Here is a 21,197-nt window from a genome sequence, read left to right as displayed (position 1 = left end):
TGCTTCTTCTCTGGGCTGGGCAGATGGACAAAGTTTTCCATGACCTGCCTTGGAAGAGGTAGGTTGTTCATAGACTGGTTCCAGGACCAGGGATGCTGTCCTTCAAGCATTCTCTAAAAGAAATCACTTTATCAGCCTGTCTAACGCAGCCCCATCCTCAAATCATGTCAGCATGAAAACAACTATAGGTAGGTGTCTGTCACTATCAGCAACGAGTAGAGTCTACCAGATACTGCTAAGGTTTGAAGCTACAGTGTCCTCCAAAGGCTTACATGTTAAAGGCTTCTCTACCAGCTGGTAGGTCTCGCAGTGATTGACTCATGCGTGCTCTGACTTACCAATAGGTTATTCCACTGATGGGCTCAGGCTCCCAGCTTGATGGCCTTAACTTAAGAGGTGGGTTTAGTTATAGGAGTCACTGGAGACATGCCTTTGAAGGGTGTCTTGTCGCTGGTCCCTGCCTGTCTTCCTTTCTCCTGTCTGTCATGAGGTGGAGGTGCCTCAGTGCATGATGCCCATTGCTAACTGTGCCTCACAGGCATGTTCAACGACACCAGAGCAGCAGAGTTAATGACCTGGTCTAGAGAAGAAAGCCAAAGGCAGCAAGACTCTTGCTGTCTAGCGCGACTCTTGCTGTCGAGCGCCGAGCCTTTCTTCATGGCACCAGGCTCCCACATTTGAGTCCTTATTTTGCATTAAATAAAGTAAGTGTCTTGTTACAAATCCCTACAGAGTACCTCCTGCCTGTGCTCCCGGGCATGAAAGGGTAGTTCCCTTCTGATTTCAGTTGTCTCATGTAGCCATCCCTTTTCCTGCTGTTAATGATTAACATGACCTCACTGATCCCAAAATTCCACATTCATTTTCCTTAAATGGAAAGTCACTTCAAGGAGGCGACATACATAGTTTTGGTACCATCTCGAGCCATGGGTTTTTGGGAAATACTTCTGGTTTTGGCTTTCCTTGAGAAAAGTTGGGGACAGGAACAAACGTAAGTGAAGGGGAGCATCTTCATTTTATAGTGTGTGTGAGGGTGGTGTGGCTGGTAGTCACCAGACTGTGGACCTGACAGCTCTGGGCTCCTCTGAGGCACCAGATGTGTGGCTCATGTGAATGGGAAAGTTTTGGGAGCGCTGAGGTCAGTGCATGGCTAACACATGGAGCGCTGAGGTCAGTGCATGGCTAACCCACGGAGCACTGAGGTCAGTGCATGGCTAACACACGGAGCGCTGAGGTCAGTGCATGGCTAACCCACGGAGCGCTGAGGTCAGTGCATGGCTAACCCACGGAGCGCTGAGGTCAGTGCATGGCTAACACACGGAGCGCTGAGGTCAGTGCATGGCTAACCCATGGAGCGCGTGTGTGGTCACTCATATTGCTGTTCCACCAAAACTTAACCATGGGATTATATGTATATACAAACACGTGACTATATATATATATATATATGTACACACTTATTTTGCTTTTTGTTTTGTATTTGGTGCTTAGTTTCTTTGTGTTTCTTATGACTTTGCTGTAGTTAAGCCACCATTACTTGGGGATCAGCTCCTTTTTAGATGAATTAGTTTATTTTAATTTTTTAAAAACTTTATACACCATATTTTGTTCATATTCTTTCAGCTTTCCCAATTCCTCCTGGATCTTCCCTTACCCAACTCCATGTTCTTTTTCTCACATAAAAAACAAACAAACAGGAGGTAGTGTCAGAACTAGGGTCAGAACCAGGGCTCCCATGTTTTGTGTTGAGAAATGCTCTGAATTCTTTCTTCAGCACTGTATCGACCCTTACTGAAAGATGGCTCCTCACTTTTCCTGAAAAGTAACAAAGTGTATCATGAACAACAGGGAAGTCGATCACTTAATGGATAAACTGCTTGATTCAGCAACTACCTGTTGACCACGCAGTATGTGTCAGGCAGTGAGGTGTAACAGGTGGAGGATCAGGTGAGAGCTTTGCCGTAGTGCACTAAACGATTGACCCACTGATTACATCAGCAAGGATGGGGCGGGGTAAAGTTGTGTAAGAAGACACAGAAGTCAAAGGGCAGAGGTGAAGGGTCAAGCCATGCACGTACCTGGGGAAATCATGCCAGAGGAACCCTCCTGCCTCGCTGCAAGCTCAGGATCCTCTGCTGCTGGTTAAAGAGCATACAAAGATGAAATTCTCCACACGGGCACACTATGCGGCAGACAGGTCAGGGAGGACCAGAATGTGTATGAGGGAGGACCACAGCCAGGTTTAAGGGCTCTGACACTCAGCGTGCCTGGGCTCACCACTCTCTAATGCAGACGATGGGTACAACTGCTGAGCACTGAAACCGTCGCAGCCTTTAGCTCCAAAGGCTCTGTCTCATTTCAAAATTCTTAGTAAGTTCAGTTTAGAAGAGTGGCAGAAAGTTTTAATTCTGGAAACAGACTGTTCTCCTTAAGTTCTGGCTAGCCCCGTCACCCAGGAGTTTTCTGGTCCTCAGTGGGAGCAATAGTGACACCCTCTGTACTGAATGAGGTAGCAACACAGTGAGTGGTGTGTATATAACATGCTGAGAATGGCAGTGAGTGGCGTGTATATAACATGCTGAGAATTACAGTGAGCGGCATATATATAACATGCTGAGAATGGCACAGTGAGTCACACTGTGAGAACGGAGCCTGTGTGTGTGTGTGTGTGTGTGTGTGTGTGTGTGTGTGTGTAAAACATGCCGAGAACGGAGCCTGCTCATAGGAAAGCTTCAGTAAATGAATCTTATCACCTGCTTTCATTTTGTGTCTGTCTAAGCATATACCTCAGATAAATAGGCTTACAAGTTCCTCAACTGGTCCACAAATGCCTCCAAATTACTTTTGCAGGAAAACTGCCAGATTTGGTAAAGGTCTCAATTGCTGACTAACTTCACTGCTACGAAAGACTTGCTGATTGGTGAAACTCATAACTTAAGTTCATATTATAACCTAAAATATAATCATATAACTTAAGATATTCTACCACTGGAAGGTGCCTGCACTAGCTCTCGGTCGGGTGTGCACGCGTCCCTCTCTGTTGGCCGTGTCACACACCTTGTGCCCACCGATGTAACACATTTCTAAGATCTCTCTCTCTCAACTACTTCAGCGAGTGTCATTCTTTCTTGTTAGTAACGTGCTGATGTTTTCTAGACATGTTTTTATTTAGCACACCACAGAAACGGGTGACAAAAAGCTAGTGACTTCACAGCACTTGACCATCTGAAGACAGTGCTGGCATTCAACGTCAAGTGCCTATTTAATATTTTAATCCTTTGGGGGGAAATGTCCCCACTGACATGGTCTAGTCAACCTTATTTTTGTGTGTTTTCATTTTTATATAGCATATAAAATGCTGATGCCATTTGGCCTTATTTAGCCCTCTGCAGGCAGAGTAGGCCAGAGACCCACTATTAACCACTGTTTTAACTGTGAACTAAACCCATGCACTGTTTTTCAGAACATAACTTCAAGTTATTTCTTCTTGGAAACTATGCTGAATTTGACATAGATCATAAAAATAGTAGTTTCTAAACACAACTATTAGAAAATGCATCTCCAGTGAGATGAACACGAACCAGAAGTACAGTGTCACCAAAGCTGCTACCTTGGCCTGTTTCAGCAGATCCACCATTTCAGCGCCGGTGGTCTTCCGCGTGGGAGTGTCAGAGAACATCACGGTCCAAGCCCACGGCCACTCTGATGCCTTTGATGCAACTGTCTCTGTAAAAAGCTATCCTGATAAAAACGTCACTTACTCTTCAGGCTCTGTTAATTTATCACCAGAAAATAACTTCCAAAACTCTACAATCTTAACAGTATGTATTTCTGTCTTTCTTTAAAAAAATATATAGAGAGAATATTTTTGGTAGCATATATGTATTTTAAACATTGATAGAGATCTTACATCCATTTACCATTGTGTAATTATTAGATGATTATCACTAACTGATAACAATCTGAGTTTCACGGAATTCTTTTTCTAAAGGATTTATCGTTTATGTGGGTGTGCCTGTGTGAGTTTACATGTGAGTGTGTTCAGGTGTTCAAGGCCAGAGGGTATTGGTCCCCTGGAACTGGAGGTGGTGAGCTGACGTGTGGGTACTGGGGACAGAACCCCAGGTCCTCTGCAAGAGCAGCAAGTGCCCTTAACCGCTGTGCCATCTCTCCAGCTCCCGAGCTGAACAATATTCTAAACAGACAATGTGTGTGCTTTTTGAGCAGTGTATGTAAGTGTTAACATTTTTATTGGGAAATAAAATTGTCTCAGCTTGGAAACATTTGGAGATGTTTAGAAATGCCTATGAAATTATCACTCAAAATAGCAAAGAAACAAAACATGCATGCTTTTAACACATCTATGAGAATTGTTACAAACAGCAGAGAAACATAAATATGCATGCTTTTAACACTGGTCCAGACCTCAGTAGTCTATGGTTATATGTACTGTCCCAAAATTATAAAATTATTGTTTTCGTTTATCTTCTCTCAACAATTCATGACTCCCTCCCTGCTCCCAACGAAGATGGTACACGGGGATAGAGCTTGGGAGGTGTATGGGGGTGGTGGTCTCGTGTTAGACCAGAACTCTACCACTGTGCTACAGCCCCCAGCAAAATGATTGGTTACCGCAGTGAACAGCTCTCACTGATAATCAGCAAGAGAAATAGCACGTTTAAGTAAACGCTTTTTAAAATGACATTCCAGGCAGGGGATATACACCTCAGTGGTGGAGCCCTTGCCTGGCATGCACGAGGCCCTGGGTTCAAGCCCCAGTGTCACAAAGACTCATTTCAATACAGATTGTTTGCCAAAGTGCTTGCAGCCCTTCTTACTGATAGCAGCGAACAAGAAAAATGAGAGAACCTCACCTTTGGCTTGAGCTGTTTTTTGGGAACCTGTTCCCCATGCTGGTTCGCCTCAACCAGCCCAGCCTTGATGCAGAGGGAGGAGCTTGATCCTACCTCAACTTGATGGGTCATACTTTGCTGACTCCATGGGAGGCTCGCCCCTTTCTGAAGGGAGACAAAGAGAAATGGGTGGGAGGTGTGGGGGGGGGATAGATCAAAAGTGCAGGGAGGGAGAAGGAGGAGAGAAGAGAGGGGAAACTGTGGCAGGTATGTAGAATAAATGAAAAGATTTAATAAATGCAAGAAAGAAAGAAAGAAAGAAAGAAAGAAAGAAAGGAAGAAAGGAAGAAAGAAAAGAAGAGGCTCTGTAGCTCCAGAGGAGCAGATGTCCCTTTACAGTGAGAAGCAGATGTCTCTCTACAGTGAGAAGCAGATGTCTCTCTATAGTGAGAAGCAGATAAGGAAAGTAGCAATGGAAACATACAAAGGGCCTACAGTTAGACTTCTACGCATTTATTTTAATATTTTTAAATTTTTTTTATTATTTTGAAAATCTTTAAATTAAAAAATTCTTTCTTTGTGTGTTTGTGTGTGTGCCATATTTATATGCACTGTGTACATGCAGGCCCTCAGACGCTAGAAGGGCCAGTCAGCTTTCCTGAAAACTGAGCTGCATGGTATGGGGGTTGGAAACAAAACTCGGGTCCTATCCAGGTCCTCAAATACGGAGCCATCTCTCTAGTCCCTATTTTAGATTTTAAATATCTAAAAACCATAAATGTAAGATTTCTGCTTAATTCAAGTATTTATGTATAGATAGGTATTTGAAATATTTATATGTATTTCACGTTATGAATGATTTTTTATTGCACTGTAAACAACAAAATGTTAATGCTGTGAATCTTCCATATCTTTCATTATTTAAAAGTAATAGTCGGGTAGCGATGGTGCACACCTTTAATCCCAGCATGGGGGAGGCAGAAGCAGGTGGATCTCTGTGAGTTCGAAGCCAGCCTTGTCTACAGAGCTAGTTCCAGGATAGGCTCCAAAACTACACAGAGAAACCCTGTCTCAAAAAATCAAAAAAGTAGCAGGAATATATACTATTGCTCATATTTGAGAAACATTGCTTAGAATAAATTCTAACCAGACATAGGAATTGCTCCATCATTGCTCTTGAGAATAAATGTTCTAATCTCTGTTAAAAAAAGTTTCCAATTACTTGGTTTATGAAAATTAAAAGTTCATTACACAAACCATTACTTTCTCTGACCACCCTTTATGACGCATAGCAGCCACTAGCCACATTTGCCTTTAAATGCAAATCAGTTAAATGCAGCGGATGCAATGCTTCAGCTCCTCGCTGGCACTAGCCTGTTGAAGTGCTAGAGTTACCACATGTTGGGACAGCATAGTTACAGGACATGTCCTTCACCACAGGAAATCCCACTGAGCCATGCTTTCATGGTCAGCTCAGGAGCTGAGGAGCATGGAGGAATCAGAAACTTTGGTACCCATAGACTTAGCTTCATGTTGACACTATAAAACATCTTTATGCCAATTAAATGTTTTGTCATAATCTTGTCTTTGAGTCCATGATTAAATCTTTTTTTCTTTTTTTTTTTCTTGGAATTTTTAAAAACAGACTTCTCATTTTACACAGCTATCCCCATTCCTACTCCCTCCCCTCCTACAGCTTCCTCCACCTTCCCCGCACCCCACCTCCCTATCCATGCCTCAGAAAGGGAAAGGCCTCCCATGGGGAGACAACAAAGTCTGACACTCCACTTGGAGGAAGACCAAGCCCCCCCCCCACACACTATATCTAGGTATCCCTTGAAAGAGAATATTTAGACACCAGTTCAAGCACTAGGGATAAATCCTGGTTCCAATGCCAGTGACCCCACACACTGTCCAAGCCTCACAACCGTCCCCCACTTTCAGTGGGCCTAATTTGGTCCTAGGCAGGTTTACCCGCTATCAGTCCAGAGTCAATGGGCTCTCACTAGCTCAGGTCAGCTGTTTCTGTGGGTGTTACCATCATGGTCTTGAGCCTTTGCTCGTATTGTCATTACTTCCTCTCTTGGGCTGGTCTCAGGTAGCTCAGTCCACTGCTTACCTGTAGATCTCTGTATCTGCATCCATCAGTTGCAGGTTGAAGGTTCTATGATGACAATTAAGGTAGTCATCAGTCTGATTACAGGGGAAGGCCAGTTTAGGCATCCTCTCCACTGTTGCTTAGAGTCTTAGGTGGGGTCATCCTTTAGGATTCCTGGGATTTTTCCCTAGTGCTATGTTTCGTGATAGCCCTTCAATCAAAATGCCTCTTTCCTTTGTCTCTCTCACTGCCCTTCTCCCATCTTAAGCACCGCATTCCCTCATGTTCTCCTCCTCTATCCCTTCCCCTTCACTCCCTTCTAGCAAATCTATTTAAACTGGGTTTTTATACTATTAATGAATGTTCTTTGTAGCTATTCATTTTTTTGTATTCAATGCATCCTGACTGCAGTTTCTCTCTCTACTTTCCTCCAACCCCCACTCCACAACCTTTCCCCTCCCCCAAATCCACCCTCCTCCATTTCTCTTCAGAAAAGAGCAGGCCTCTCAGGGAGATCCACTGAACATGGCAGAGCAAGATTGGATAAGACTGGGGACAAACTCTCATACTAAGGCTGGGCAAGGCCACCCACTAGGAAAAAAAGGGTCCCCAAAGCAGGCGAAAGAGCCAGAGGCACCTGCACTCCCCCTGGAGACCCACAAACATCAAACTGACAACCGTGATAGAAGCTGTAGTTTGTTTTTCAAAGTAGAGAAAGAATTCAGATGTTTATAATTCATCTCAGCACAGAAATCCTAGATTTTTACTGTTTTCAAATCTTTGTAATAATCTCCTAGCAGTTGAGTTCAGTAATTAACTTTACCCCATGTTTCCATACCCTTAGTTTTCATAGAAATGCCCTTTCTTTGTTGCTCATGTTAGTATATTCAACGCCCATATCATCTAATATACAGGTGGTGATGATAATCACACACCCAAACTGGAAAGCGTGCATCTGTGCTGTGGGCAGAGAAGCACGTGGTGTGATGTTGAGTGTCCAGTCCATCAGCCAGGGTCTTGCACACAGAGAATGGAGAAAACAATTCATCCAGAAGCCAATAAAGTGAAGGTTTCTCACTGTTCCTACAATAGCTGTTCTGTTCAGTATGTCTGAGGTTGATGGTCCCAAAGAGATTTCCAACTGCTTAATGCTAACATTTTATTATGGTGGCAGACTATGAAGGGATTTTGGCAAAACTAATTATTATTATTATTGTTCCTGTAGTGGTTTTAGTTAGTTTTGTTGTTTGGTTATGTTTATGAGACAGGTTCTTACCTTGTAATCCTGGATAGACTTGAAAACAAGATCCTCCTGCCTCAGCTTCTGTAATGCTGTACTGTGCTATTATTATTGTTATTATTATTTATTAATATTAATTGTTGTTTTCGAGGCAAGGTTTGTAAAGGAACAACCTAGACAGGGTGAGAATGTTGCCATCCACTTAGGTAGAGTGTCATTGCCAGAACTGTTGATCTGACTCCCTGCAAGACAATTTGACATACAAGATAGTAATCTCTGCCTGTAACAATATTCTAATAGCTTTGTCTGGTCAGGAAATAACTATGTAGACCAGGCTGGACTTAAACTTGCAGAGATCTGCCTTCCTCTGCTGTTTAAATGCTTGGATTAAAGACATGCACCACTACATTTATTATTATTATTATTATTATTATTATTATTATTATTTACAATTTCCTGTTAATGGGTATTTTGCCTACATGTGTATTTGGACACCACAGCATGCAATAACAAAGGAGAGAAGAGGAAGTAGGATTCCTGGAACTGGAGTCAGGTGACTTGAGCTGCCATGTAGGTGCTGGGAATGGAACATTTGTCCTCTGGAAGAACCACCAGTGCTCTTAACTCCTGAGCCCTGTCTCCAGTGTCTCTTTAAAATTATGCAGTACACAAGCCAATTTTGCAGCCAGATGGTGGTAACACACACATCTAAACCCAGCACCTGGGAGGTAGAGGCAGGTGGATCTCTGTGAGGTCAAGGTCAGCCTGGTCTACAGGAATTAGTTCCAGGACATCTCCAAGGATACAGAGAAACCCTGTCTCAAAAAAACAAAAACCAAGCCAAATAAGCAAACAAAAAACAAGAACAAGCTCAATTTTGGTCTTACAGTCTGCAGTGGTTTTCTCTACAGGGTCAGAACGCGTTAGGACTTCACAATCACACTTTCACACGTGATGTTGGTTTTCTGTTTTCAGATTCAGGACAAACAGTTGTCTGCAGGACAAAGCTCATTGTCATATGTGTATTTGGAAGTCGTGTCAAAGCATTTTTCAAAATCTGAAGAAAGGCCAATCCTCTATGACAATGGCTCTCTTTTCATCCACACCGACAAGCCTGTGTACACTCCGCAGCAGCACGGTAGAGTATCTGATGCTTCTTCCAAGGGAGAATGACATAAAGATGTGGAACTTTGAACATCTGAATTGAGTTCAAATTGAGTGCACAGTAGAGATCTTCTAATTTTGGCGGATGCTGGTCATGTCCATGGTGAGGTGAAGGGGGCTGTACGATAATCAACACATTCAACATGGGCATCTATATATTGATTTGGAAAGGAAAGACCTAGACAGGGTCAGGATGTTGTCACCAGCTCAGACAGAGAGTCATTGCCAGAATGGTTGATCTGACTCCAACAAGACGACTTCTTACATGAGATAGTAATGTTTGCCTATAAGAATATTCTAAAGTCTTTATCCTACTGATGTATTTAATGTAAAAACATGTGAAAGGTTATTAAGTTAAGCATCTTTGAATAAAGGCTTAGTCTCCAAGGCCTCCTAGGATAAAGGACCTTAGAATATTTTCCAGAGTCCTTCAGTTCTGCACAGCCTGATTCCCACCCTCTTTCCCAGGTCTTTTCTCTGCTATGTCCCCTCAGCTGTGGACTCAAGTAAGTTGCTTTGCCCACTTCTTCTCACGCATATGGAGGTGGATGCAGTGTTACTTCTGCATAGTACATTTTTATCTTTTTCTTTGACTCAGTAACTCCTGCTGGTAGCATCCGCATACACGAATCCCTTCAGGAACCTGCAACTACAGCTCGGCCTGCCACCCCCAGCACATTTCCTCTCTCTCCTCCTCTGTCAGTGCTAGGGATAAGTCCAGGGCCTCCTACATCCCAGGCAAGGGCTCCAGCACTTAAGAACATCCCCAGTCCTCTCTTTTGTTCTCTCAAAATCCAAGGGTGTGTGCTCTGCAGCCTATGCACCTCCGTGCTGCTGGAAACCTACATGACTGTGTTTCTCCTCTCCTAGAGCATCAGACGGCATGCATATCAGACTTGGTCACCATTCTTACATCATTGTCTAGCACAAAGCAGGCATTGCAATTAAGTCGTGGCTTCAATGCGCAGATTTTATTGATCTTGCCTCTGATACACAGATTAATATTCTAAATTAAGTAAAAACTAGATTAGAAACTATGCAAATAATAGTCACCGAAATCATAATGATAACGTAAACATTTGTTCCATCTTTTCTGCTGAGTCATGAGGAGACTCTATCCTGTTGTACCTGTGAGTGTCATTGGAAGGTGACACTAATCTTCCCGTTTTATTAGTGAAGTTTAGAGGGTAAGATAACTCAGAACAGGAAGAGGAAGCAGCGAGACAAGACCACAGTTTTGAACTTCAGAACCTGTGATCGTAGGCTTTTCCACAGGCTGCTAACAGCTCCATCTTGACACCTGGACAGAGCAGGCAGGTTTGTCATAGACGGGAGGGAGAGTATGAGGGTGACAGCACTGAAGGGAGGAGAGCACAGGATGTGGGTGACCTGCTCATCATATTGGCTTTACCTATGGTCACGCACTCTCTGTGTTTGGAGCAGTTGTGAATCTGTGTAGATGACACACAACACCCATGGGGGAGATTTTAAAGGCCTCCTACATGCAAGAAGAGCTATAGACAGTCAGTGGCTGCTCAGAGAGGGAGGCTTGGTTTTTTCCAGGGAGGAGCCCCCACAGCTGACCCAACACTGAACAATCCACCTTAAGCACATGCACATAGGAACAACACTAAATAAACATGTGTGTATGTGTATGTGTAAATATAACAATAATAGGCATGCAATTATACTACTTATGCATGCAATTCCAAAAAATAAAGACATTAAGCTAAAAGATACTGAGCACAATAAACAAAGACAAGGAAGATATTTTAAGGGATCAGTTTCAAATTTATAGAGATTAAAAAGTACAATGGTAGAGATAAAATACATCAAATGTTCCACTAATTATTTTTTGTGAACTGTTTTATTGTTGAATTGCCCTTGTTTTTTGTTTTTCGAGACAGGGTTTCTCTGTAACTTTGGAACCTGCCCTGGAACTCACTCTTGTAGACCATTTGGCCTCAAATACACAGAGATCTGCCTGCTTCTGCCTCCCAAGTGCTGGGATTAAAGGCGTGTGCCACCACCGCCCTATTCAATTTTTTTTTTGGGAGATAAACAAGGTTTCTCTGTGTGACAGCCCTGACTGTCACACTCTGGAGGTCCTCATTTCTCCTCAAGCCTCTACCTCCCAAGAGCTGGAATTAAATGTAAATGCCACCACCTGGCTCTGTGTACCTACTTCTAAAGTGAATGAAAGAAGTAAGAAAATTAGGGAAAAGTCATGTGTGAGACACACAGCATTTAGAGAGTGGAGGGTCTCACAGGGCTTGGTGGTGCATGTCCTTGACCCCAGAACCTGGGAGGCTGATGAGAGGGTGTTATAAATCAGAGGCTAGCCTGGGCTACTTAGCAAGGAAACAAAGAGACGTGTTTCTGGACAGAGTGCTTGTCTAGGATGTGCAAGGACCTGCAGTTCTGCAATGTCACCTCTATTCTTTTAAAGAGGAGAGAACAATCACAGGACCTGGGGCAATACATACAACAAAGTCACATGATCACAGCATATCACAGGAAGAGCTAATCTGGAGCCTTGCTAGTTTTCATAAGCAGGAGAGTGTATGTTATCTGAACCAAACATCAGCTTGTCCCTCAACCCTCCAGCCCTCATGTAAGGCAGTATTGTATGCTTTCATACAACCTATAGCAGAGCTCACTCTTTTGTTATGATGAAATTCACAATAAACGGAGGACTAATTACAGAAATAACTAATTTTATACTATCCCAGCAAGTTGTACATAAGTATTTTTATAAGTTAACTCTCTTGTTCACTAGAAGTAATCATGAGGACTTATGTTAAAATGAAAGAATCTTTAGCAATATATATGTTTACCAACAACTTTCTTTTAATAAATATGAGTTTTTATCTAGGGGCTCTATTTGTTTTTTAACAAGATTCATCTCATTGAAGATGTTTTCAATATATATATATATATATATATATATATATATATATATATATATATTGGTTTTTCGAGACAAGGTTTCTCTGTGGCTTTGGAGCCTGTCCTGGAACTAGCTCTTGTGGACCAGGATGGTCTCGAACTCACAGAGATCCGCCTGCCTCTGCCTCCCGAGTGCTGGAATTAAAGGCATGCGCCACCACTGCCCGGCCAAAATATATTATTAATCTTTGACAATGTCACTCATTGTATCTTAAATCATTTTCACCCTGATTGTTTGTTCAAAAATCAGAATAGTCCTTGCTCAACAAGGTTTTTGATGATATCACTTCTTCTGCAGTAAAGGTTGGCGTTCTTTCGCTGGGAGATGCCTTGGAGCCAGTTACACGGGAAACTGTCTTAACTTTCATAGTAAGTATGTGCTTAGTCCCGTGATGCTTCCCTCACAGACGGATGCACCCAGCAGGGCTGTTCCCGGGTGAGAGCTTTCTTGTCACATGACCAAACTCTTCCTGAGTGCTTGCTTGCCTTTCTGCTTCTCCATCCAGAGTTGAAGCAGGGCAGCTCCTCCCTGCACAGCGTCATCTCCTTACAACCTTGGCTTCCAGCACTGTGGCCAAGATAAATCTCTAGTCTTCCAAAATTACCTGGTCATGGGTATTACTTTGTAACAACAATAAAAGACCTAAGGCGGGCATGTTTTCTTATTTTTCTAAAGGACCCTGAAGGATCAGAAGTTGACAAGGTACAAGGAAACAATCTTACTGGAACTGTGTCTTTTCCTGACTTCCAGATTCCTTCTAACCCCAAGTATGTAAAAATGTTTGTTAATACGTTGTTTTCTGAAAGAAACAAAACCCACCTGGAACTTTTGGTTGTGGGGCAGAGGAAAGGTTAAGTGAGCACCTGCTCTGACCACGGGAAGCACACATGTGTCTATGTGAAGCCTTCCAAAGGATGGTAAAAGTTAGGCCCACTTCTCAGCAAAACAGAAATGAATCCCAGTTACCAGCGCACTGCCCAGCATACCAGGAGTCTCAGATTTCCAGCACACCTTCAAAAGAGAATCCCTTACATGTAGGTATTACCAGCCAGCCTCAGCAGATAGCAAAACCCTGTTTCAGTAAATAAATACACAGAATACACACACACACACACACACACACACACAGAAAGAAGAGAGTGAGAGCGAGAGAGAGCGAGCGAGCGAGAGAGAGAGAGAGAGAGAGAGAGAGAAAGTTCCCTTAATTTCCAACCCATTCTTTTTATAGAGAGTGCAATCAATTTAGAAGATAAAACAATCTTCAGTTTTCCTTTTTACCTTTTCACCCTAACAGAGTTCCATCTCTGGGAGAGGGAGTTAGGTTATGGTCTATTCGGAGAGCACTTATGCCTAGCAGGTGCAGAGATTTAGTCAAAACGTGTGTGTGTGTGTGTGTGTCAGTTTGTGTGTGTGTGAGAGGGGGGGGGAGAGAGAGAGTAGGAAATTTTGTCTTATTTGGCTTCACATGCAAGGATCTACAATCCCTGCTCTCAAGGACCATAGAGCAGAATGTCTCAGATAAGGGCAGCTGTACCATACCATACCATACCATACCATACCATACCATACCATACCAGATCATACCATACCATACCATACTGACAGCTATACTATACTATACTATACTATAATATACTATAGTGTACTATACTATACTGTACTATATTAGACAAAGACAGATATACTATTCTACACTATACTGTACTAGACAAGGGCAGCTATACCAGTCTATACTATTCTGTACTGTACTATGCTATGCTATACTGTACTATACTATTCTGTACTGTACTATAATGTACTATACTGTACTATTCTGTACTATACTTTACTATTTTATACTACATGGTACTATATACTATACTATATATACTACACTACACTATACCAATACTATACTGTACCATAGTATACTACACTGTACTATTCTATACTGATGGAGGATTCTCATTGGCTAATAAACAAACTGCCTTGGCTTTTTGATAGGGCAAGATTTAGATAGGTGGAGTAGACAGAACAGGAAAAAGGAAGTGAGGTAGATGGCTCAGACAATTGCCCCGCCTCTCCTCTCTGGCGCAGACCGCTGTGCCTCTCCTCAGGGAGCCAGATGCGATGAAGCCAGCCGCCAGGTCAGACATGTTGAATCTTTCCCCGTAAGACACCGCTCGTGGTGTTACACAGATAATTAGATATGGGTTAGTCAAGATGTGAGTAAGAGGCTGAAACTAATGAGCCAGGCAGTGTTTAAAAGAATACAGTTTCTGTGTAATTATTTCGGGTCTAAAGCTAGTCTTGCGGGAGCCGGGCGGGATGAAAAGCAGGCCTGCCCGCAGCTCCCTCAATACACTATACTTACTGTACTGCACTATACTATATTATACTGGACTACACTATACTATACTGCACTGTACTATACTATTCTATACTACACTATACGATACCAATACTATACTGTACTATACTATTCTGTACTATGCTATACTATACTATACTATACTGTACTACACTATAATGTACTATACTATACTACACTGTACTATACTATACTGTACTGTATTATACTATACTATACTGTACTGTATTATACTATACTATACTATACTGTACTATACTGTTCTATACTACACTATACTCTACTACACTATACACAGCTACCACAGACATTTCCAGTAGAAACACTTTAGAGTCACTTGTCCTGCGTCCTCTCTAGGGGAAATTGTGTTTGGCTCATTTTGAAAACATTTTCTGAAAATCGTAGACTGAAGTTGGGAGGCTGAAATAATCTGGATGATTTAAAATTATACAATTTCTTAAAATGCCATAGGCTCCCTAGTGCAGAATCGAGTCTGCTATGTTATGATTCTGATTTCCCAGACGGCACCTCGTGCCAGCTGTCCACGCAGATCACTGGACTCCATCATGACTCCACTCTCCTGTTTTAGCAGCTTGGCCCCTGTTGTCCTCTATGCCCAGAACCCATTCTCCTTTATAGTGCTCTTCTCTGGGACATGGGAAAATGACGCTTCGTGCAAATGCCATCCCTGGATACGGCGTAGCGTCCGCTTCGCTCTCCACCTCCTGTCCTGTGTATTTTCTCTTCTTCTCCATGTCTTATTCATTGTTTCTTTATCACCCCTCCCCATGTTAGACCCCAGGCTCCTTAAGATCAAGGCCCTGTCCATAGTGTTCATTTTAGCTCAGCAATTCAGCATCCTCAGTCCTTGGTTAAATACCTGTTGAGCAAGGACAATAGTCATGGCAACCGTGCTATCTCCTCCGTTGATCGCGTCCCTTATCTGCATGGTGGATATGGTTTTTCTCTTCCCCCAGTGATGTGCAGTAACTCGTGTGAATCAAATCTGCTCAGAAAATGTGTGAGACTCTGAACTGGTGTGGACTGTTTGCTATAAAGTCTGCGGTTCTTCTGTCTTGATCTTTTTAAATCTCAGGGTAGTACTCACTGATTTCTTTCCTTCTTTGGTTTTGAGTATTGGCCTTTGATCTTTCAAGACAGAGTTTCTCTGTGTATCCCTGACTGTCCTCACTCTGTAGACAGGCTCAGCTTGGACTCAGAGATCCACCTCCAAAGTCCTGGGATTAAAGGCATGAGCCTCAAACCTCACTAAATATTTTTTTAACGAAGGTTGTTGGACAGGTTATTTTACCCTTTAAACAAGCCATGCTTTGTTTCCAAATACAATTTTGCTTATATGAGGTGTATAGCATGCCGTCTTTCCAGACACATTATTATAATTTTTTTTTGCTATATTTTGAACTGAACATATATTCCTGGATTAAGTAAATTCTGAAATTCTTATCAGTTCTCCAAACAAAATCACTATATTAAAGTCAAATATGTAGGAAAAGAATGCAATATGAAAAACTAACTGTTAATTAATAATTTCTTTTATTTTTGAAATGTTCAGTTATGTCTACTTATTTTAAAAAAATCTTTCCTCCAAACTTTTACTTAGGGTGTGTGTAAGAATGTGTGTGTGCATGTGTGTCTACACTCATATTCATATAGTCTTACCTCCTCAAAACAGAAATTACTAGAGTTCCTCTTGATAAATTAAAACTCTGTGTTGCCGTCCTTGATTTCAAACCTCTGGCTTCCACAGATACGGTAGATGGATGATTCAGGCTAAATATAGAGAAGATGCTTCTACCAACGGAACGACACACTTTGACGTCAAAGAACACGGTAATCTTCAATCTAACACTCATTTATAAAATGTTAGTTTTCTCCCAGTAATTCTTTTCAGTAATGTAGCTGATGCAAACCACTCCCAGGTGGGGATGAGGCCCTGGGCCAGGGTGGTGGGAAGTCCTGGTTGAGTATCCGGCTAGGGAGTCGGTGCTTGTTAGAGGTTGTTAGAAGTCCCGTCATGAGACTGTTTTAGAAAGATTTTATGCCTTCCACACCTCCTTCTCTCTCACAGATAAAGCCTACAAAATAAGTCTCATGCCAATAAGTGATTGGCAGCACGAAGTGGAAATTCAAGGTACTCTAACGCTTTGGTGGCTGTTCGGGTGTCTGGGGTCAGCTTGCCTGTTAGTCCCAAGGAAGCCATCCAGATTTGTGGATTCCTGTTCTTCATAATAGAAGTGGTACAGTCCCCAGGGAAGCCTGGCTTATGGGGGATCTTTCTAGGCTCACGATGTTAGGAAAAATAAACAATTAGCGACACGTAGTTAAATCAACAAACGATTTAGTTGACGAGAGTATTACAGGTCATATTGCAGGGACAAAACCTATTTTTAAGTAATATAACAACAGTATGATACTGACCACTCTTCCCTCACTCCATTCTCCCGCTCATAGATGAAGCCCAAGGCGTGAGTCTCCAGCCAACAGATTACCTGGAACAGAAAATAACAGAACAAGGTAGTCCACAAGTTGTATAGCACTGCGGTTACTGCATTCAAGACCAGAGAGCAGAAGACATGGGGTTTCCTTAATTGCAATGCAGCGGGCTGAGAAAAGATGCTTGTGGAGGTTTAGTTCACCCCTCTAATGATCCTTCACGCAAACTCAGGATTTCATTGGCCAGATCCTTACCCCAAACAAAGCAGTTCTTTATTATTTCCTTGCCTAAAACTTGCTTTTCCCCGGGTATCTCATGAGGAAGTCCTTTGATGGTAGAGAAATTGACGCTTGAGATCCCTATGACTGTTGGTGGTAAGGACACGCGTATTAACATCGTTTCAGCTGCTACATACAAACATCGGGTGGTAAAGAAGTGTTGTTATGACGGAGCCAGACCTAGTGCCTATGAAACCTGTGAGCAGAGAGCAGACCGTGTGAAAACAGGCCCAAACTGTGTCAAAGCCTTCACTGTCTGCTGCACCATGGCAACCCAGATCAGAGCTAATGACACCTTTAAACATATCCACGTGTCGAAGTATCAGTGTAAGTATGGTATTTCCTGTCGGAATCTTTCCAAACCTGTGTAAACTAACTTCTCCAAGAAAAGCAGTTTTCATGTCCTATTTACAATTAGATTTGAAAGGCAGATAACTTGCAATGTCCAGAAGGAAACCCTGTTGTGTATTTGGGGGACTGGAAAAAGGATAGCACACTAGTTCAGAGCCAAGACTCAGTGGCACCGAAGGCCAGCTCACTATACAGTCTCCAAGGAGAGTTCCTCCCAAGTCTCACATGAGAACCCGAGACTAAGAATCTCCAGTCGATAAAATGCAATGATTCTGTCACATTACCTTCAGCAAAAGTTGAAATCTTATATCAGTGCTAGCATTAGTAGATGTTTCAGGATGAAAGAACTTTCTTAATGTTTCTAAAACTTCAGGGACTCCTTTTCTATATAGCCTTAAAAAAAAAAAACAAGCAGAAAGAAGCCTTCTGATTTTAGACTGAATATTTTTAATTTTTAATTATTTATTTTATTTAGGAGATTTTGATATAATCACATTATTTCCCCCTTTCCTTTGCCTCCTGCAAAACAGCCCATAAACCCCCCTTGCTCTCCTTCAAATTCATGCCCTCTTTTTTCATTGTTACAGTCATATGTGTATACATGTATATATGTGTCTATACATATATGTTCCTAAATATAACCTTCTCAGTCTGTATATTTACATGTATGCTTTTGGGAATAACTGGTTGTCATTGGATGAGCAGTCAGTGTGCTCTTCCCTGGGGAAGACTCTCCCGCTCCCAGCATTCCTCTGATGCTGTAGGTGTTTGTGTAGGGTTGGTACCTGGTGGTCTTTATCCCTCACTCTGGCATGTCTATTGCTGTGTCCTTGCAAGTCTATTGTTCACATTGGGGGAGCCATGTTGGGGAGACTGTCTGGTACAGCCTCTGGCATTATTAGGAGACAACGTCTCACATCAAAACCTGATCCTCTGGCTCACAACCTTTTTTGACCAGATTGAGCCCTCTTCTAGCAGCCGAAAGCACCTACACTTGTGTGCACATACCCACACACAGACACATAACAGACACATGATTGAAATAAAATAAATCTTTAAGCAAGAGTAAAGTGTCCATATAAGCATTTGGAGTATGGGGAATATTGCATATATTCCATATAGCACTTTATTTTTACTTTTTATGAAACCCATTACATAAAGTATGATCCCAGTAAAACAGGGGAGGAAACTGAGAATGGGAACTGGTGAAGCAGTGGTGTATCTAACCTCTGCCATTATGAACACAATGGTGTATCTAACCTATACCATTATGAACACAATGGTGTATCTAACCCATACCATTATAAACACAATAGTGTATCTAACCCATACCATTATAAACACAATAGTGTATCTAACCCATACCATTATGAACACAATGGTGTATCTAACCCATACCATTATGAACACAATGGTGTGCCATTATGAACACAATGGTGTATTTAACCCATACCATTTTGAACACAATGGTGTATCTAACCTATACCATTATGAACACAATGGTGTATCTAACCTATACACTCTGGACATGTTTTGTGTTCCTTTTATGGATTGAACTGAGCAAAAATGAACTGTTATAGAGAAAAGTCTTTGATAAAAAAATCATATAACTGAGTTGTAATTTATAGTCATAAGCCTCAGGCCATATAGAGACACACACACACACACACACATTTAAAATACAATTCTCAGGTTTGTTTAAGAGGAGTTTTGAGGGGCTGAGAAACAAGACTCCTAGTGGCTAGAACATATAAACCTTTTCCCCAGGTGAGGGGCCATAGCCCTTATTGGTGCTGGTGTTGACACAGGCAAACAAGGTGAGACTAGCAAATAAAATTGGTAATAATGAGCATTTATTGAATGGCTTAGCTGTTTACCCAGCTGACAGTGAATATCACTTAAGGATTAACTGTTTTTATGGAATATATGGAACAACCATTAGAGTCACAATAACTCCTTCCTATCACCCACTAGGCTTCAATATCTCCGAGGTGGTTCTGGGAAACAAGGCAATGGGTCAGGTTTCACATGCTCTTAAGTTAAAAGCCATGAGCATCATGAAGAATATAGCATTAAATGAACATTATTTATTGTTACTGGCGTCTGTAGGTGAGGCTTCTGTTTATTTGGTGTTTCAGATTCCTAATGCACTTTGACACTTTCCATCTGAGCCCAACATAGTGATACAAATTTATTTTCTCCAATTATTCTGTGTGTTTGTATGTATGGGTATGCATGTATGTATGTATATTCGTGTGTGATGTGTTTGTGTAGGTGTGCATACACAGATGGATGTGCAGTCGCACGTGTGGATGAAGATATTGCATGTCCTCCTCAGTTACTCCCCACTTTATCTTTTGAGACAGGATCTCTCACTGACCCTGGAGCTCCCTGATGTGGCTGGGCCACCTGGACAGTGACCTCCAAGGATCCTGAGCCCCTGCCTCTCCAGGGCTGGAAATGCAGATGTGCACGGCTGTGCCCCACATTAGCATAGGTACTAGGAATCCAAAAGCAGGTCCTTTGCTTGTACAGCAAACACTTTGCCCATGGTGTGTCTCCCTGCTACTATTTTCCCTAATGTAAACAGGGCATTTAAAAGATATTAGACATTATTAGGGTCATAATAATTTCTGTGACTAATGTTCTTCACAGTAGTGCCTGATTTTTTCAATTTAAGTTCAAATTCCTTGAATCTTTTACTTAGGAAAATAAGCAGAGATCTAACTGCATGGAATATCTAACTGTTAAACCCAGAAGACGGTGCTCACGGCACTGTGGCTGCCACAGCGAATGCTGACACGCTGCCCAGGGAGAGCTGAAGACTCAACAGCACACACTGCTGTGTGCTACCGTGATGCCCAGGTGCCCAGATGTCTGTAACCCTGGATCAATTCATCACAAATGACCAGATGTGCCAGCAGAGCATGGAACCCTCTAAAATCATACTGTGCCTATAAATGTGTGTCAAAGCAGAATATTTAAATCAATAAAAAATTATCACCCATGTTGAGAAATTTTCAATGATGAAATTTTCCCCATGTTACTTACATCTTAGCTATTGGTGTCTATCCCTTGGCCAGTTTTCTGTACTTGGCAATTTATTCCTATTCTTCCCCACCTTCATTTTATTTTCCTTGCAATTGTTTGCATCGGGATCAATTCCTTTTATGTAACTTTTATTTTAAGACAAATTCAGTTAATTGTTTGTTTTTCATTTAATTTCTGCCTTTTGGGGACTTTAGCTGTTAGTTGTTTCAATTTGTTGACCATAATAACTTAATACGTACAGCCTGGGGTCTGTAGGTACTGGGATTTTCAAGGTTTGGTGGGATGGAGTGCCTGTTAGTGGGAAGAGCTTGACTGATCTTCATTTAATCCCTAGACTAATAAATAAACTCAAGCTTATATTCTTCACCATCTTGCTAATAGCATGTTTTCTATGTGTAGTTCCCCCA

At 42.0% G+C, this 21,197-nt stretch overlaps 1 protein-coding gene across 3 annotated transcripts; it reads left to right on the top strand.

The window, feature by feature from the left end:
* Window positions 1-842: 842 nt before the first annotated feature.
* On the top strand, window positions 843-20,746 carry LOC119819344 (complement C5-like). Of its 3 annotated transcripts, none has more exons than XM_038337507.2 (10): window positions 843-991; window positions 3,629-3,821; window positions 9,167-9,329; window positions 12,603-12,673; window positions 12,981-13,072; window positions 16,424-16,506; window positions 16,745-16,807; window positions 17,128-17,190; window positions 17,515-17,715; window positions 20,447-20,746. In XM_038337507.2, coding segments are annotated over exons 1-10 (1,050 nt in total). In that variant the 5' UTR covers window positions 843-872; the 3' UTR covers window positions 20,449-20,746. The 3 variants fall into 3 exon arrangements, with proteins under 3 accessions (XP_038193435.1, XP_038193433.1, XP_038193434.1); XM_038337505.2 differs by having other exon boundaries at window positions 3,626-3,821; XM_038337506.1 differs by lacking the exon at window positions 20,447-20,746 and adding an exon at window positions 20,106-20,422 and having other exon boundaries at window positions 3,626-3,821.
* Window positions 20,747-21,197: the final 451 nt, after the last annotated feature.

The sequence above is a fragment of the Arvicola amphibius genome, chromosome 7, assembly GCF_903992535.2.
Source record: "Arvicola amphibius chromosome 7, mArvAmp1.2, whole genome shotgun sequence".
Taxonomy (NCBI): domain Eukaryota; kingdom Metazoa; phylum Chordata; class Mammalia; order Rodentia; family Cricetidae; genus Arvicola; species Arvicola amphibius.
The sequence above is the reverse complement of the archived record's forward strand: the minus strand, read 5'-3'. Positions and strand labels throughout refer to the sequence as shown.

Coding starts and splice junctions, on each gene's coding strand:
- LOC119819344 (XM_038337505.2), top strand. CDS start 873: ATGGAAAGTCACTTCAAGGAGGCGACATACATAGTTTTGGTACCATCT. Junction 9,330..12,602: donor GTACACTCCGCAGCAGCACG/GTAGAGTATCTG, acceptor CTTCTTCTGCAG/TAAAGGTTGGCGTTCTTTCG. Junction 12,674..12,980: donor AAACTGTCTTAACTTTCATA/GTAAGTATGTGC, acceptor ATTTTTCTAAAG/GACCCTGAAGGATCAGAAGT.